Below are 19,670 nucleotides of genomic sequence, written 5' to 3'. Positions count from 1 at the left end.
CACTTATTTATTGCAAAGTCCCATGTCCCTCTGGCTTTCTAGTAACAAACTCTGGTGAACTCTGTGCTGGGGCGATGGCACATGTGCCCACAGAGAAGGCTCTGAGTACCACCTCTAGCATGTGTGCTATAGGTTCGCCATCACTGCTCTAGGTCCTTCAGCATGAGCTTTGGCAGGAGCTGACCAGAGTCATGCTGAAGGACCTAGAAATTTCTAGAGGGAATATATTAATCAAATGAGTGAATAATCAAATGTGCAAAACTCAAAGCCGCAAATGTGGAGGGCAGACTGCATTCCAGGGTTGGCTTGCAGCAGTGTGTCTGCACTGAACAATGCAATAAAGAAAGCTTGAGCTGCGGGGGGAAACAAAATTCTACTCTTGCTCAGTAAGTATTTCACACAATATTTGTAAAACCAACAAAGCAGGCACCTGGTGGACCTTCCGGGGAGAGTGTTCCCTAATGGTGGGCTACTGTCAAAAAGGCTGCTCGTCTGAGACATCGTTGCTGGAGGAACAAATGCAACAAGGGATCCTGAAAGTGGTACAATGCCCATCTGTCCTGCGCACAGTGCCACCAAAGTCCCCGTTCCAAACACATGCCCACACACGCCCTTCCATTATCAGGAAGGGCATTTTGCCAGTAGTCAAATAAATGAATCATTTGTGCCCGTATCAGACTTCTGTGCCGTCTGATAAAAACAGGCGTCGCTGCCTAGATCTGCGCATCTCTCCCCAACTCATGAAAACCATGTTACGCCCAAAGCCAACACAAAGTGCTCCAGCTCTTCCAAAGCACATCCTTCGTGCTCAAGAGGGCCCTAGACTGAATCCCCACTATCTCCAGTTAAAAGGAATGGAGAGCAAGAGAATTAGGTGAGACCTTCAAATGTACAGATATAGTATTAAACACCCTAAGTCAGAAACACTGAATGACCTGGACCCTTGGAAGTCTCTCCTTTGCATGGACCTGAGAAGTCAGAGTTGGCTTGAGGGCAAATAATGACAATAAAGCAAGTGAAAGGATCTTGCAGAAACCCGATGGGAAAGTTGCTCTGTCCCAGGCCAAAACTATTTGGCCAACTATGTTTGAATTGTCTGCTATGTCAGCTATCCTTTAGGGTCCCAGGCAGAGAAGGGTTCCCCCATTCTCTGTTATCTGATCCTTTTAAAAAACTAGATATACTGGTAATCTAACTTGGGGCCATCTTCACAGAAAGGGGAAAAACGCAAGATGTTCAGCCATTTAGAAGGACCTTGGGTTAAGCAAGAAGTGCTGCCAGTCAGAGTAGACCAGGCTGGGCAAAACATGGTGCTTTGGACATATTATGAAATGATGTGACTCACTGGGAAAGAGGATAATGCTCAGCAAAATGAAAGGTACAGGTCTTCTCCCTTATCTGGAATTCCCTTATCTGGAATCTTGAAATCCAAAATATGCCAAAAGCCCAGATGTGAGGTAGGGGCACCGTTGCTTTCTGATGGCTCAGCATCACCAAATTTGTTTCATGCACAAAATTATTTTAAAACTCTTGTATAAAGTTATCTTCAGGCTATGTGTGTAAGGTATATATGAAACATAAAATGAATTTCATGTTGAGACTTGGCCCCAGTCTTCAAGATATCTCCACACTCACATATATACAAATAGAGATATTGCAAAATTCTTCTGGTCACAAGCATTTCAGATAAGGGAAATTCAACCTGTAGTAGGAAAAGAGGGAGGCCGCACTACATGGGGATTGATTCAGTCAAGGAAGGCATGGTTGCCACGAGTTTGCAAGATCTGAGCAAAGCTCTTGGAGGTCTCACTTTCAATAGGTCAAAGCCAACTTTATGGTAAGTAACGACAATAACGACACCCCTTTTGACATACACACAAATTCTGCAAGCTTGCTTTACTAGCCTGCCTTGATCTTGGAGAAAAACAGTGCTTTGGAGGAAGCGGACACAGCCCCCAAGGGAAATAGGGATGCATTCCAGAAAAGTTGAGAAAGCAGGAAGAGAGGCTGCAACTGACAAAATTCAAGGCATGATAAAGGATAACAAAGTTGGGCCAAATGCACCTTGAACAACAAACTGCACAAGCCAGAACGTTGGGCAACGAGGGAGATGTGGTTCAACCGGCCCAGTAGAGGAAATGAAAGGCTATAACATGGCGCCTCTGAAGAAACTAAACAGGTCAGCCCAGCAGATTGTCTGGAGGAAAGACTACCCACAGCATCTCTGAACACTTCTGTGGGAAGAATGAGGAGGAGGAAGAGGCAAAGGAAACACAGGAAAACTGGTTTCAAATCGCATTGAACCCTTTGATCATTGGTTCCAATGGTAGCCTTGGTTAATAACAACCAGGGTTTCGTCTGAACCAAGGTTCTCAACTGGCCCTGAATCCTGATTTAGGGGGAACGACAGGAGCATTTGCAATGTTAGTTGTCACAGCAGACCTAAAGGCCTGGTTGTGATTTTGCAGGAAGCGTTTGCTTCCTTGTAAAATAGGCCTTGGGCATGCTTCCTCCCTTCTTTTGTAGCCGCAAGAAGGTCTGGAGCATCTACTCTGGAACAAATCACTGCTACCAATCATATCCAAATCTCTTTCTCTCTCTGTGGTTTGTGCAAACTGAAGCCTGGGCATGTGCAACTGTGGAGGGAGACAGGCCACGCCATTGCATCATTTTGGCTTAATTTTTTCCCCCAGGGTTGGGATTAAGAGGTAAAACGTCTCACTTAGATTGGCAAGGTTTGTTCAGAGGGGCTGCACCTCTCTCTTCCTCTGAGGCTGAGAGAGAGCGTGACTTTCCCAAAGTCAAAGTTTTCCTCTGAGGCTAAGAGAGAGTGACGTTCCTGTGGATTTCCATGGTCAAATAAGGATTCTAACCCTGGTCTCCAGAGTTGTAGTCGAACGTTCAAACCACACACTACGGTGGCTCTTTTAACCTTAATGGAAGAATTCTTAACGGATTGCTAAATATCATAAAAGAGGCAAATTGGAGTCTTGGGGTTTGGTGCCAAGTTCCCCTGTAGATACCAAAACCCATGGATGCTCAAGTCCCATTATATTCAATGGCATAGTAAAATGGTGTCCTTTATATAAAGTGCAAAATCAAGGTTTACTTTTGGAAATTCTTAAAAAACATCTTCAATCTGTAGATGGTTGAACTGGTGGATGCAGAATCCAGATGCGGAGGAATGCCTGTATTACAAAACTTAGAAAGGAGGGAGGAAGAAACAGCAGATGTTTAAAATTATCCTGGCCAGATGTCATAAGCTGTAGAAGATGTTCTCGTCTGAGTCCCAAAATGGCAGCTAGCTCAGTGAGGACTAGAAACCTGGGTCGCTCACATCCTAGCCAACCGTTATTACTCTAACTGCCCATCCACAATGGCTTTCTTGCAGTTGGAAGATGACAACACAAGAAAGCAGTATTTTCGATGTCTTCCCCTTGAGTCAGAATGAGGAGGAGGGAGAAGCCATCTCCCATTTGCAGTAGTGCTGATGTAGTCAAATCCAGCTTGCACGTAATGGGCCCAGTTCCATCCACTGCTGGCTGTCATTGCAGACCCCCCTTGCTTCCTCCATTCCCCCCCCCTCCGAAAAACCTAAGACCGGGCCAAGTGTGTCAAGGGGGAAACTCCGTCCCTCCCACCCACTCACCCCTGCATACCAGGCCAGGCTTAGCTTGGCTTGCTCTCTGCTGAAGCTGCTGGGTTGGGAGGAAGATTTGAGAGCTGCAAACACAAAACACACATAGAAGAGATCTTGTGGAGGGAAGGGCTCAAAAAAGTTATGATCTTAGGGAAGAAACATTTATAAGATGACGTATCGTTGGTACCCAAGCCCAGAAAGAATCTCTAAGATGTGCAAAAGTTCTTCTAATTTGTATCTGAAATATGGATAGGAAGGACTTGCAGAAGCTTTCTATGGCTTCCGAAGAAGCCACCATGGCCTCGTGGTTTGAGTGTTGGACTAGGCCTTGGTGTTTGAATTCCTGGTCAAGCATGAAAAACCACTGGGTGACCCTGGGTAAGTGAACGCACTCTCAGCCTTGGAGGAGGGCAATGGTAAACCCCCTCTGAAGAAACCTGGCCAGGAAAACACCACGATAAAGTCGCCGTAAGTCAGACTCGACTTCAAGAGACACAACAACAACAGTATGGTCTGTACTGTATGACAATCATGTAATCTTATAGGTGAGGGGGCCAACTGCAGCCCACAACAAACCAAGGTACACCCCAAATTTCTCCATTTCCAAGTTTTTCAGTCCCCAAACCCATCTGTTGAACATTTTTTCCAAAAGATGACTGATGTGGCATCACCCAAAATGGCAGCTGTGGCAATGCAGTCCTATAGAGGAGCCCAAAATGTTGTCTTCCAAATGCTGGAGTGTGCCCTGGCTTTGTCTATACCAGCTGGAAGGAACTCCTTTGTGGTCTCAGGTCTTTGCCAACTCTGGGTGGACATGCCAAGGAGTAAGGCTGGGATGACCTACAGGTGGGACACGCGCACTGAACAGAAATCTATGGTTCCTACTTCAATCTATGGTTCTGACTACTCCTTAACTCTGTGGTTCCTACTTTCTTTCCTCCACAGCTGGGCAGGGTCCAGGGAAAGGTCATGATGAGGGGTCTGGATCTGTCTGTTTCCTGTCAACAAGCACCAGTCTCTAAAAGCGATGGGTTTGCAGTTTGATGGGATGCGGTAAAGGAAGCCACCAGTGAAAAGGAGGATGTGTGCCTTTTTAATTTTTTTTTTAAAAAACCCTGAATTTCAAGGGGAGAAGAGAGGGAAATTCACAAAGGCTGAGAATGGAGCACAATGTTGAGAACAAAACACACAGTAGAAGAACACACACTTCCGGGAGGTTGCAGCGGGGATGAGCAAAAGTTCATGCAGGTGGTTGGTTTTTATGACAAGAGGAGAGTAGGCTATTGCATCCTAGAGTTGGAAGAGACCCCAAAGGGGCATCCAGTTCAACCCCCTTCTACCATGGACAACCAAAGCCCTCCTGACAGATGGCCATCCAGCTTCTGCTTGAAAACCTCAGGAGTGGGGGACTCCACTACCCTCCATGGCAGCATCTTCCAGTGTTGAACAGCTCTTACCATCAAGAGCTAGAGAGGCAACGGGATCTCTTTCTCTGGGTGTCTTCCAAAGGAAGCTGGATAGTTATCTGTTGGGGATGCTCTAGCTCAGTGGTTCCCAAACTTTGGTTCTCCATATGTTTTGAACTTCAGTTCCCAGAAGCCCCAGTCAGCTTGACCAACACTGAGGAATTCTGGGAGCTGAAGTCCAAAAACCTGAAAGACCAAAGTTTGGGAATCACTGCAAGTCTAGTTAGAGATGCTTTGGCTGGAGATCCATGAAGCAGATGATGGCTTATGGGGGCCCCTTCCAAATCCATGGTACTGCAATTCTATGACTCTAATGCTATGAATCTGGCAACCAGAATATGTGACATAAGATACTGAAGTAGCCATGCTTCAATACTTCAATATTCAAATACTTCAATATTTTACGTCACGTATTCCAGTTACTAGATTGTGCTCAGTTTTAAGCTGGTCCTTAACCCCAACAATGCATGTGTTTATGTCTGATTCTCTCCCTTTCTGACCTAAAGGCACCAGATCCCATCTGATCTTGGACACCAAGCAGGCTCGGCCCTGGAGAACCCCAACGAACCCTGAGTGCTATCGGCTATACAGTGGGTCCTTGGTATTCCTTGGAGTTTGGCTCCAGGATACCCTGTGGATACCAAAATCCATGGATGCTCATGTCCCATTAAATATGATGTAATGGTGCCCCTTAAACACAATGGCAAAATCAAGGTTTGCTTTCTGAAATTCATAGTTGTTCTGAATGTTTTCAAGCTGTGGATGGTTGAATTTGTGGATAAAGAATCTGTGGATACTGCAGACTGTACTACAGAGGAAGAAACTGGCCAAACCACCTCTCAGGATTCCTTGAGAAAACCCTACAGAACTCATAGGGTCACCGTACGTCGACAGGCACCTTGAAGGCACAGACACACACACACAAAGCTGGACGGAAGCAGCTGACTGGTGGTTTTCAAGGCAAAACTCAAGCAACGAAAGCACCAGTCCTAGCAGGCAAACGCCTCCTTCCTCATGGGATCAGTGGGGGCGGAAGAGTTGGAACCGTACGACAACAGTTGGGGAGCAGCAGAGTTACCTAGGTGGAGTCCTGAGTCATCTATGAAAAGGATTGAATAATTGCTTTATTAATCATTTACAGCCCGCGTTCTGAAAAGCAACGACAGAGCTATACACACACACAAAATACAAATGCAAAGCCAGGTGTCCAAACAGCCAGATCGTTTCTAGCCAATAAAAAACATAGCTCCAGATGAGGAATGGCACAGATATTTCTCGTGTTTGTTGACGCCGTAAAAGGTGGACAGGTTAAGGCAGGTGAACAACTAGGGCAAGGTCAAAGGCTCTTAATAGGGTTACGTTCACATAGTTTAAATCAGGGTAGCTTAAACTAGTGGTTCCCAAACTTTGATCCTCCAGATGAGAATTCTGGGAGCTGAACTCCAAAAATCTGGAGGACCAAAGTTTGGGAATCACTGGCTTAAACCATGGTTTAATCTAGGTTAGTTTAAACCATGGTTTGACCCAAATGACTTTTTAAAAAACCCACACTCCTAGTTTTTTTTAAAAATCAATTATTTATCTCTCTCTCTCTCTCTCTCTCTCTCTCTCTATATATATATATATATATATATATATAAAACCACTGGCTGTTGTTAATATTTTCCAGGCCTCTTGCTAGAACAACAATGACACCTGTAAAGGAGGTCCAGAGGCGAAATAAATAAACCTCCAGGATTTCTTACGCATGCTGTTCCTGTTTGTGAGAACCAACAAGCTCTGCAAGGGCCAGGCAGGGTCAGTGTGACTCAGGACACAGCAGGTTAAGCCTGTTTAAACACACACACACTCTGCATTTGATATGAGTTTTAGAGAAGGTTCCTAATTCTCTTGCTTCTCCCTATAGCAGGATTGGGAAACTGGGGCAAGGCCATGGGTCAACTGTCTGCCCCCAGGACCCACGTTACAAGCTACCAAACATACCATCAAAAAAACGAAATCCAGACATGACCAGAAACCCATTTCTGGGTTTGAAAACTAAATACTTTTGGATGGCAAACAGTGCAAGAGAGTCAACCTATAGATGTGATTCCTGTCTTATGAGATTCCTCCACATGGCCCATGAATGGCATGATCTTCATCCTCTGGAACAACTGTTTGCAGAAAAGCAAACATGATTTAGGGAGAAGGCATCAGAGCAATTCAGGTCTGCTAAGCAGCAATGGAAAGTTGAAAAGATGGAGGAAAAAGTAATGGAAAGGAGTATAAGAGGAACAGGAATAGCTGGATAGACATGATCTGAGTAGATGGAGGCAAGACATTGAAGGAAGCGATTCCTCATGGTTGGCCCAATCGTTTTTTAGGGATGCATGATCCCTCCCCGTTTAGGAATGCCAATTTCAAGAAAGCCAGTAACCCGGCCGATCAGCCGATGTGTGAACCAACACCCAAGACTTTCCTGAGGGCAGAGAAGCAAGACTAGACAAACAATACTAGCCACATACCTTGGGAGCCTGGCAGGCAACACCCGGGGAAACAGCTCTACCTGAGCAAGGCCTTTCCCAAAGAGAATAGGTTCCTCCACCTCTTTGTTCAAGGGATCACAACACACAGCAAACAGGTGAAGGAATGGGCCAGGTTTATTTCCCACACTGTGTTTAGAAAAGGAGACTGGCCTGGTCCAAGTATAGCTGGTTTGCGGTCTCTGGCACCAGCCACGTTGATCTGAATGCAAGCCAAATGCCAAGTAAAATCACTGGACTTTGTAAGCTGGTCTTCCCTGCAGCAGCCCTCAAGATTTTGGGCAGAGAGGAATCCCACCCCCTGCTATCTCTTCCTTTTAAAAGTGACTTCTCCAACACTGAACTTGAGTCCTTTGGCATGTAAAGCAGCTGCTCTGCAACTGCTGCTGAGGCTAAAGCGCCTATTCCTTATTGTTGGTATTGTGAGCCTTCTGTGTACACAAACTTTGTTCTATGCACAAAATTATTTCAAATATTGTGTATAAAATTAACTTCAGGTTAAGTGTATAATGTGTACAGTTGGCCGTCCATATCCATGAATTTATTTTATCCATGGAGTCAGGCATCCACACACTGAAAACATTTTTTTAAATGCATTAATTCCAACAAGTAAGCCTTGATTTTGCCATTTTATATAGGGACATCGTTGTATTTAATGGGGCTTGAACATCCACCAATTTTGGTATCCAAGGGGGGTCCAGGAACCAACCTCAGTGGATACCAAGGGCCAACTATATATATACATATGAAACATATATGAATTTTCTAGGTATACTGGGTCCCACCTTTTTAAAAATCCAAAACACTTCTGGTTCCATGCATTTTGGATAAGGAAGACTCAACCTGTATTGAGCTAAATTTGAATTCAGAGTCTGTGTTGCTTGGTTGACTGTGTTGTCCTTTTCCTAGTTTGCTTTCACTGTTGTCCTATGGCCATTTTTCTTTTCTGGTTGTGCTGATACGCTACTGCTTGTCATAACGCATGTTTTTTAAAAAGACTATTTTAGAAAACTAGGGCAAACACTAACATAAAAACATACTTTTTTTTAAAGGCAGGATTTAAAATTCCTCTGCAAGCGCTTTTTTAAAAAATTGGCATCTTCTCCTGCTCTAGTTTTGGAGAAAACAGCCAGGGAAACATTTTTCGCACATGTTGGGGAGATTGCTGCCAAGCTTCTGAGGGTGTAGGCAGGCGTTCCAGTTTCTCCAGGAGAGGAAAGGAAGCCAACAAACGTAGCACTGCTTCGTATGTTCCCAGCGACTCCCACGGAGGCCTGTCATGGTTGAGAGCAGAAAACAGCGGAGGCAGGAAAAACAGTGGCCAGGGCAAGCAAGAACGGGTACCAAACCCAGGCATTTCCACTTTCTTCAGCTCTTTGGGACAACCGTGTTTTGCACTCTCTCTTCCAGTTTCATAGAAACATAGAGTTGGAAGGGACCCCAAGGGCCATCCAAACAACCCCATTTGGCCATGCAGGAATACACAATCAAAGTATTCCTGACAGATGGCCATCCAGCCTCTGTTTGAAAACCTCCAAAGGAGACTCCAACACAATCTGAGGAAACGTCTTCCACTGTGGAACAGTTCTTACTGTCATGAAGTTCTTCCTAATGTTGAGGTGGAATCTCTTTTCCTGTAGGTTGTTGTTCTGTGTCCTAGTCTCTGGAGATGCAGAAAACAAGCTTGCTCCTTCTTCATATGTTTGCTTGTTGTTGTGTGCCTTCAAAGTTGTCTTTGACTTATGGTGACACTATCATGGGGTTTTCCTCGGCAAGATTTCTTGAGAGGTGGCTTGCCACTGCCTTCCCCTGAGGCTGAGAGCGTATGACTTTCCCATATTCCCTCAGTGGGTTTCATGGCCGAGCTGGGAATCGAACCCTGGTCTCCAGAGTTATAGTCCAACACCCAAACCACCATGCCATACCGGCTCTCTTCTTCCATATGACATCCTTACACAGTTGGCCCTTCTTATCCACGGATTCTTGCTTAAAATCTAAAAAGCAAACCTTGATTTTACCATTTTATATAAAGGATACCATTTTACTATCCATTGTATTTAATGGGACTTGAGCATCCATGGATTTTGGTATCCATGGCGCGTTACAGACGGGCCCATGAGGCGTCGTCATTACGCGCGAGGGGAGGCGCTTCCTGACGCGCCTTGCCCCTCGCGCATAACAAGTGCGTCAAAATGGCGGCACCCTATACAGATGGGTGCCGTCATTTTGATGTTGTGGACGCATAGCGTCTGGACGTCACGTGGCGGAAGTGACGCAGCGAGTGCGCGCCTCGCACCTTGCGGCGCCACTTCCAGGGCGCAGAAAGAAGCGCCATTTTGGCGCTTCTTTCTTGCTGTACCCGGGAACCACACGGTTTGGCTGCTGCGGTTCCCTGACGCAGCAACCAGCAGCAGCACAAGACCGCCTGTTTGGGGCAGTCTGTAACGCACCCATGGGAGCAGGGTCCTGGAACCAAATCCCAGGCGATATCAAGGGCCCACTGTAGTTTGTTGCTCTCAGGGTGCATTCAGATGGATTGACAAATCCCAGATTTTGTCCCTGCTGTTTCCAGATTTTATACTGGGTTGAAATAAACCAAAGTCTCTGAGAGAAAACATTCTGGGATCAACAAAACTTGGACAGATCTCCAAAATAAAATTGGAAAGCTCAGCAATGCAATCTGGGACTTTCTGGTCTTTTAAATCACTCAGAGAGTTCTTTTAGAGGAACATCCTCCAAGGATGTGTGACTACAGCCCCCATGATCCCCACCTAGTGAGGGATAATGGGGATTTTAGACTAATGCCTGGTTGAAGGGACCATTCTCCCAAACCTCTACTTTATCTATACCAGTTGTCTTTTCCTTTTGAGTGTCAACAGTTTTGTTTTTGAAAGCGCAAAGGCAGGCAGAAGAAGAGGCATATATCGTGTCAGGAGACCAGGGTTCGAATCCCCACTTGTCCATGGAAACCCACTAAGTGATTTTGAGCAAGTCCTACTTTCTCAGCCTCTGAGGGAGGCAATGGCAACCTCCATCTCTCAACAAACCTTGCCAAGAAAACCCCGTGACAGGTTTGCCTTATGGTCGGCACAACGTGAAACCACACAACAACAAAGCGTGGACAGCTTCAAACAATAGGAAAGATGTTTCCCCCTTTGAAGATTTTGAGCAGCCCTTCAGGAAAGGGGCTGGAGAGTGGGGAAACAGGAAGGGCATTCATTGCATAATGGCCTCCCTGCATAATGAAGCCATACCCCATTGCTTTGCTGCACTTAACCGCAGGCAGAAGGATGTAAATCTGAGAAGAGACCTACTGTACGTGACCCTTCCAAGGCATAAACCTGAACTGCCAAGCCCTGCCAGCCTCCGAAGGCTCTTAAGAAGTCTGCCCGTTTCTTAGTAAATAAGTCACCAACTATAATTGTAAATAGTAATAAATGGTTAGTACTTCCGACAGTCTGCAGGAAATTCCTAAAGCCTCAGTTTCCTGCATTACGAGAAGCATTATGAGAATCAAAGCCAGAGAATACTACAATTTGAACAGGAAAGTGTACAGAAAACCAGAGTTTGGAATGACAACTCCCAGAATCCACCAACTGGGACATTATGTTGATACCCTGTTTTTTTCCAATGGTAGCTGTAGCCCTGCTCTTCCTTTTTTCATAGTAAACGAAAATGCACCCTTTCTTTCTTGACCATCACTCATTTCCCTCTTTACCACTACTTTACATCACTTGTAAGCCACACTAAATATTGATATTATTATTATTATTATTATTATTATTATTAACCTTTATTTATAAAGCGCTGTAAATTTACACAGCGCTGTACATACAATCATTTTATATTACACCGTGCATACCAAAATGTACCAAATGTTTTTATATGCACTGGGTATATTCTGCATCACCCTGTGGACCCAAAAGAGTCCCAAGGAAGCAAACCCACGGCCCAAACAATAACACATTCTCTGCTTGTAGGTTTATAATCTGAAAGATGTGAAAGAAAGGGAAAAAGGAATGAGGAGGGAAGAGGAAAACGACCACATTTAGGAAGAAAGTCATGGGATGGTTTGGGCTGAACATGACCATCCTCAGGTTCTGTTTCAGTTTGGACTCTGCTGAAGCACTGCCTTGTTGGTTACTCCTGAGTGTGGGAAGATGGACATCTCTGTTTTAAATACGTGATTAAGTGGTCATGAGAAAGTTGAGTACAATTTCTGTATCCGCGGAGGATATGTCTCCAGACGTACTGTGCAAACACAAAACCATGGATAACAGCAAACCCTATTGAAATGAATGACTACCAGTGGAAGGGGACCCCAGATTCAAAATGGAGGACCTAGAGATTCCTAGTGAGATCACCTCTCTAGGCATTTCTAGGTCCTCCAGTGTGACTCTATGGTCAACTTCAGCTGGAAGTACAGTCAACCCTCCTTATCCATGGATTTTTTTTACCCATGGATTCAAGCATCCACAGCTTGAAAAATACTTTAAAAATATACCAATTCCCATAGGCAAACTTTAATTTTGCCCTTTTCTATAAGGAACAACATTTTACTATCCCATTATATTTAATAGGACATGAGCATCCATGGATTTTGGTATCCACAGAGGGGCCTGGAACCAAACCCCAGAGGATACCAAGGGCCCACTATATACCACAGAATCATGTTGGAGGACCTAGAAAATTTCTAGAGACTATATTTTCATGCTAAAGTTATGTAGTTTGAATCCTTTGCTCTATGTCCAATGTGAGAAGGAGGGTGGTATTGCACTCTGGTCCTATCTCTAGTTGAAAAAGAACATCTGAGCCAGGAGGTCTTTGGCCTGATCCTGTACCGCTCTCCAGTCCTTAGGTGTTGATCATGATCTGGACACCACACTAAACATACTAGACAACAGTGGGCTGAAATGGACATACTATTCCCTCACTTGAGCCCACTCACCCATCCACTCACCCCTTGTTGACCTTTCCACTGAATTCTGCTTCTGGGTGCAACAAGACCACCACTTCCTCCCATTTCTGAACCACAAATCTCTCTGCAAAGCGTTTTTTCCCACAGCCTGGGGACAAAGCAGACTCGGCTGCAGCAAGATGAGCCTCCTGAGAGCTCCCAAACTATTATCAAAGAAGTGAGCGAAACCAAATCTTTTGGTGTTCTCAGGTGGCCGGTGGGTTTCAGGCAGAGGAAGTTTACAAGTCTCCAGCGAAGAAAGGAGGCAGATGGTTTGCACACACCCCACCATGAAGTTGGGTTTTAACGCAGGCAGCATGACAGAGGAAGATTGAGGTGCTGAGAGAACAATAGGGAGCCATCTGCTCTGCCAGGAGGCCTCAGCAGATATCCTTGCTGGGAGGGGAGGGGAAGAGAAGGCGAAGGAAGTCAGAGGGAGCACAAAGATGTTTCTGCTCCGGACCACTGGGCCATGGAGGAAAAGAGGCAGTCGGTCCTCCACATCTGCGGATTTGACTTTTGCTGATTTGCTTAATATGTTCCCTCTAGGAATTTCTAGGTCCTCCAGCGTGACTCTATGGGTACTTTCCGCCAGATGTTGCATGGGAGGACCCATAGATTCCAAGAGAGAACACTTCTGTAGGTATTTGTAGGTGCTCCAGCACAATTCTGTGGTCAAAGTCTGATGGATGTTGACCATAAGTTGTGCCGGAGGACTTAGAGATGTGTTCTCTCAGGTTTAAAAAACGGTGGTTTTTTATTTGTGTTTTCCCCACTTGAACAGGGGTCCTGTGTCAATAGCCCCAACAAATATGGGAGGAGAATGTAGCCCCTTTCTTTTTCTTTAGAGAAGCAAATTGCACCTCTTAGGTGTTTTTTCTCTTCCTGGAGAAATCCTCTCTATTCATCTCTTCACGTGAATGGCACAGGTGCAGAAAGGGCATTGCCTTTCTGAATGAATGCAAACAGCAAGATAACATTCCTAAGGGACTAAAGGCGAAAAGCCAACTACAGTACAGGCAACATATTACGTAGCATCGCTGCATTGGAAGAGGCTTAGTGGGTCCAAGCCTCTGCTCGCTGCAGGATCTCCAGCTAAAGCGACCCTAGCAGGGAGCTTCCAGCCTCTTTTGGAAGACATCCAAAGAAAGAGACTCTACCATTTCTCTTGGCAATTGGCTCCATTGCCAAACTGGCCTTACTGTCCAGATGTTCCTTCTATGTTCAGCCAAAATCTATCCTCCTGTAACTTGAAACCATTCTAACTTCCTTCCATCTTCTCTTCCCCAGGCGAAGTCACTAGGTAGGTTTCTATGACCAACTGGGGATCTCAAGCCCCATCTCCCACTGTCCTAGCTTGGCATAAAAGGATTTTGAAATTGTAGAGAAGGGAGACTCAATCTGAACATCCCCGCTTGCCTCCAAATTAGTTTTGGGGTACCAGGGTCCCCCTCATTTTTTTTGGCTATTATGATTTCCCGATGACCCACACTGACTTTTCCCCTGGCAAGGCAGCATCATCTGGTATCCACTTCCTCCTATTATGCAAAACGTTGCCAATTAAAACTTGCCCTTTCCGCTGTCCTGAGGGTCCCAGCTTCTGCCAGATGCAATTTTTAGCTGCCCGCGTTTCCGAAGACGCCGCAGCCCACACGCTCTTAAAATTAAGCCTGCTTAAAGTAAGAACATAAGCCCATAAGAAGAGCCCTAGCAGAGGTGACCAGAGACCTACCTAGTCCCACTTGCTGTGCCCACAGAAGCCAATGAGAGACCCCAGTGGCAAGCCCATTATCTAGACATGAATGCAGTAAAACAATGCAAAGCACGATTAAGCCTTCCATGGCTCAGATTTGGACTATCTGGCAGACGAACTCGGACTGGAGACCGGGGTTCGATTCTCAGGTCAGCAATGAGACTGACTGTGTGACTGAGGGCAAGCCACATGCTCTCAGCCTCAGGGGAAGGCAATGGCAACCCTTCTCTGAACCAGTCTGGCCAAGAAAACCCCATGACAGGCTTGCCTTAGAGTCACCGTAAGTTGGAAATGACTTGAAGGCACACAACCACAACCATTAACACCAAATGTTTTAAAGAGCTGTTTGACAGTGGAACACACTGCCTCCGAGGGCGGTGGCGTCTCCTTTTTAAACAGAGGCTGGGTGACCATCAGCTGGGAGTGCTTTATGTCTTTCCGAATGGTGGGTCCTGGAACCAAACCCCAGCGGATACCAAGACCCCCTGTAAAATTTAAACTGAATTTAAATTGTGAAGACAGCTCATGCCGTTCTCTCCTCAGCTCTAAAGGTCCCACTCAAAAAGTCACACCAAGTAATGGACAGCTATCACTTTACTAACAGGGTGTCTTGGAGGTCTCTCATTCTTAGGGTCGTCGCAAGTCAAAGTTGCAATTAACAACCACACTAAAAAGCGCTTACACAAACATGACCACCCATGGCCCTAAATCAGAGTAATCCAGGTAGTTCTTAGACAACCCAAGGATTTGTTGCAAAGTGCGAGTTTTCACAAAACGGGGGAATAGGGGACAAGTTAACTTTTGCATCATTACTTTTTAGTCACGACAGCAAATGGTTACTATCTTAAAAGCGCCGCAATGAGCGTTTTACTTCCTCCCAATTTCCTTCGAAAAAGCGCATTCCCCGATGCAAGGTTTTCCAAGGTAGGGTCAAAAAGGCCGTTTCAAGGAAGGCCCTTTCAGAGGAGAAGCCATTCTAGCAATTCTGACTCAAGAAGATGCAGACTTCCAAGCAACTCACAGATAGGACCAGAAAAGGGGAAGAGAAATCACAGACAAGGAAGGGCTTGGAAGATCATCAAGCTGTGCAGCATTTTAAACAGTTTTGGTTTTGGGGGGGAAACCCAAGAGGTGCGTGCGTTTGGTAAACACCCCAAAAAACAGCCTGAAGAGGATTGAGCATCCTTAGAAAATGCAACCAGCCACAAACCACTTTGCCACGACGGCTCCCTTGATGTTCTGGAGATGTGAGAAAAGATGTATCCGCACGGCAGAAATAAAGCAGTTTGACACCATTTGAACTGCCCTTCCTCTATCCTACAGACTCCTGGGATTTGTAGTTTGGTAAGGCACCCGAATTCTCAGACAGACGGAACTGAATACCTCACCAAACTACAAATCTCCCCAGGATGGAGGCATGGCAGTCGAACTGCTGTATTTCTGGGGTCTGTGGCAGGTCTGAAAGTGGAGAAAGTCCTACACAGGACTTACTTCATATTTTTATTTGTTGTGAGTGTAGTATATCCTTTTTATGTTATTTTCACAATAGTCCTGTGAGGTAGGTCTGGATGAGAGGGAGAACGGCTGGCCCAAGGTTTCTGTTTCATTCCAAATACGTTTCAAGAGTGTGGTATATGACTCTGGAGACCAGGGTTCGAATCACTGCTTAGCCATGAAACCCATTGGGTGACCCTGGGAAAGTCACACACTCTCAGCCTCAGAGGAAGGCAACTCTGAAGAAATCTGGCCAAGAAAGCCCCATGACAGTCTTAGGAAACATAAGCCGGAAACGACTTGAAGGCACGCAACCTCCGTCACCAAGTTTCATGACCCACTGGGGACAACAAACTGGAGCTCCCAGGTCCCAGCCTTTGTCATGCTTTTTACTCTGGAAGAACCCTTGAAATGGTTTTCAAACCTCTACAAAAAGAAATTATTGTATTTACTCCATGGCAGGTTCACCTCAGGGCTGTCATAAGTCGGAAAGGACTTGAAGGCACACGACGACAGACAAAGCAAAGCCAGTGAGGATGCCGAAAATGAGGCTGTCATACTTTGGACACAGAATCAGAAGACATAGTTCATTGGCAGTGGGAAAAGAAAGAAAACCACATTATGATTAACTCAATTAAAGAAACCATACCCATACAGACAGGCCAAAATAAAGCTGCTTCAAGTCACTTTGGAGGTATGCTGTTAAAATGATGCATGCGTCCTAAGAGTCCGGAAGCCACACCAAAGCCATGATCCAGTCCTAAGGACTGGAGTGCAGCTTTGGTGCAGCTTCTGGACTCTTAGGACGCATGCATCATTGAAACACCATACCTCCAAAGTGACCCGAAGCAGCTTTATTTTAGCCTGTCTGTAGAGGGCCCATAGTTTGCAAGACCAGAATAGAAGGCCCTTCGATCGCCAGGGATTTTGGAGGTCTCTCGTTCACAGGGTCACCAAAAATCAAGACAGACTTGACGGCAAGCAACAACAAACAACAACGCTTAAAACAACCAGTCAATAATTCACAGAGCAAACCCATAGCAAATGCCCTCGGAACAAATCTTGCTAAGGAAATGCAGTGATCAGATTTGGCTATAAGATTTGGCTCAGGCGTTGGAAACAACTTGACGGCGCACAACCACAACCACAGCGAGGCGTAAACAATTGAACCTTTTTCTTTGAAAGGCCAGATCAGTGGGAAATGCCTGCCTCTTCTGATTCAAAGACACCGCTGTGTCAGTCTGGACCTGTTTGCAAAGGGATCTTTGTAGCACACCTTTGAGGCTGAGAGAAAGACATTTGGCAGCAGGAAATTTAAGTCTCCTTCAAAAGCCCTGATGGTTTAAACCGAAGCTGGATGGCCATCTGTCGGGAGTGCTTTGGTTGTGTATCCTTGCATGGCAGAAGAGGGTAGGTTTGGCTGGCCTCTGGGACCCCTTCCAGCTCTAAGATTTAACCTCTTTCCCTCATTTAGTCTCAAAGGCGCTACAAGATCCCTTTGCACGCCTCTCCTGGGATTAGATGTTATCAAGAGCGAGACAGAGGCTGCATTTGCCTTGCAGAAATAATGCAGTTTGACACCATGGCTACTTGCAACAAAATCCTGGGATCTGTAGTTTGTTGTGGCACCAGCGTTTCCTGACAGTGAAGGCTCAACAGCTCACAAAACTACAGGTCCCAGCATTCCACAGCAATGAGCCATGGCCAGTTGAAGCCTGGCCTGAGTGTTGGGAGTACAGTTCTGGAAACCAGGCTTCGAGTCTCTGTTTGGCCATGAAAAACTGACACTGGAGAAACCGCCCAGTCTGAGACTGCTTTAACTGCCCTGGCTCAACGCTAGGGATTCTGGGAACTGTAGTTCTGTGAGGATTCAAAGATATAGCCGTGTTAGTCTGTGGAATCGATACGCGGAGAGATCTTGTAGCGCCTCTGAGAGCAGTCTCCTGCGGTGCCACAATAAACTACAATGCCCAGGATTCCCTAGCACTGAGCCAGGGAAGTTAAAGCAGTCTCAAACTGGGTTATTCCTGCAGTGTGTCCGTAGCCTTGGGCAAGTCGCACACTCTCAGCCTCAGAGGATGGCCATGGCAAACCTCTTCTGAAGAAGCCTTTCCAAGACAACCCCTGGACAGGTTCGCCTTCGGGTCAGCGTACGCCAGAAATGGAGGCGCGCAGCGGTAAAAGCAGCGCCAAAGTGCATTAATTTTGCAGCGCATGTGCAACCTGAGCGCAAGCATACCTTGATCTAGCCACACATCACCAATATATATATATATACATATCCTCTTGGCTCACCTGGCTGGCTTTGTAGAACTGCTTCTTTAGCCCCGCCACAGACATGACGGCTTCTGGTGGGGACCCCAAAACCAGACCGCAAAGACGGTGGGATCGGAGGGAGGCAAAGAAGACCAGGAGCACCGCTTCGGATCAAGGAGCGTCTAAGGAAAGGGACAAAGCTACTTTTGAGAGGGCTGGGAGGAAAAGGCTAGGACCAGAGTCCAGCTCTTGAGTTAAAGATTGGAGGAGAGGAGGGTTAAAAGGAGAGCGTTCCTCTCATGCCCCAAAATACATAGGGAAAAGAGACAGAGAAAGAAAGGCAAGTGTTTTGGTTTCCAGACACAGAGAAGGAAATTATCTCTCAATGCACACTGCAAAGAGCAAAAGGACAACAGTCGTCCCAAATGAGAGCAAGAAAGAGATATATCAAGCGCTTCTCATATATACATATATATACATATATATATATATGAGAGACTAAAGGCAGCAATGATAAAGGCAAATTGTTACCTAATTCAAAAAGGAAAGTAGATAGATAGATAGAGAGTGAGAGAGATGCATTCTTAATTTAGAAGAATAAAATAAGGTTCCCCCCCCCCAATTTAGACAGAATCACCTGACAAAAAAGGCTTTTTAAAATAAAGGACTAAAGTCAACAACAAAAAAGGCAGATTATTACCTAATTCATAGAGGGATGTTGAGAGAGAGAGAGAGAGAAAGGGACCCACTCTCCCTCTAAATCAAATCATGAAATAAGTCTTAGATGGAGGAATGCAGGGAAATGATAGAAAGTGGCAACAAAACACACACAGAGAGAGTGTTGTGTATGTTGTTGTGTGTCTTGGCTCTGTAATAATGAGAAGAATAAGAAGAATAAGCCTCAGAGGAGCCCCAAACCCCAACTCTTCCTTTAAAAAGGGGCTCAAGAGGGTAGTCCTCAGTGAGGCAGAAAGGAAAAGGCTGAGGGGGGCTTGGAAAAGAAGTTAGGAGGCAGATATGAGTGTATTTCTATCATGTAATATCTATATCAAAGGCTGAGGAAGAAGAAGAAGAAGGGAGTGGAGTGGACAGAGAGAGAGACAGGCAGAGACTGACAGACAGGGAGACAGGGAGCGGAGGGACACACAAAGTAGTCCCACTAGGAGGAGGAAAGGAGGAGGAAAACAGCCACTGAGACGCGGACTGAAGGGGAGAGAGAGACACAAACGGCCGCCTCTGGCTCCAGCTGAGCGCAGAGCTCAGCCCCACGTCCCCTCAGGATGTGATGCGGCCGTCACTTCCGCCCTCATAGCCGCGCATGCGCAGAAGCGCCGCACGCCCTCCACGGCGGAGGGAGACGCCCCTCGGAAAGAAGGCCCGACTCCTCCTCCTCCTTCCCCGCGGCGCTTCTGGACACCATAGAGACGGAAGGGGTAGAGCGCCCTCTCAGGAATAGACAGGGAGCATAGAGCGTGGAACCAGAGCGTCCCCTAGTGGTAGGGAAGCAGCCTCACAGGTGTGCCTCTTGTTTGTCTCATGTGGGCCATGTTTTCTCACTGCTATTATTGTTATTTATCATGAT

At 46.0% G+C, this 19,670-nt stretch overlaps 1 protein-coding gene across 3 annotated transcripts in view; it reads right to left on the bottom strand.

The window, feature by feature from the left end:
• SH3GL1 (SH3 domain containing GRB2 like 1, endophilin A2) overlaps positions 1-19,435 on the bottom strand; it is a 31,723-nt gene extending 12,288 nt beyond the window's left edge. Inside the window, exons 1-2 of one of the 3 annotated variants that reach the window (XM_089535674.1) lie at positions 18,789-19,435; positions 18,128-18,270 (exon numbers count right to left, since the gene is read on the bottom strand). In XM_089535674.1, coding sequence (XP_089391800.1) covers positions 18,128-18,172 — 45 coding nt within the window. In that variant the 5' untranslated portion in view covers positions 18,173-18,270; positions 18,789-19,435. Of the gene's footprint in view, positions 1-18,127; positions 18,739-18,788 lie in introns of those variants that run through there. The other 2 variants (XM_089535675.1, XM_089535672.1) reach the window with 2 other exon arrangements.
• Positions 19,436-19,670: the final 235 nt, after the last annotated feature.

This window comes from Sceloporus occidentalis, unplaced genomic scaffold, assembly GCF_023333645.1.
Source record: "Sceloporus occidentalis isolate IW3139 unplaced genomic scaffold, rSceOcc1.0.p SCAF_8, whole genome shotgun sequence".
Taxonomy (NCBI): Eukaryota; Metazoa; Chordata; class Lepidosauria; order Squamata; family Phrynosomatidae; genus Sceloporus; species Sceloporus occidentalis.
Note: the sequence above shows the minus strand (reverse complement) of the source record. Positions and strands in the feature narration are given on the sequence as shown.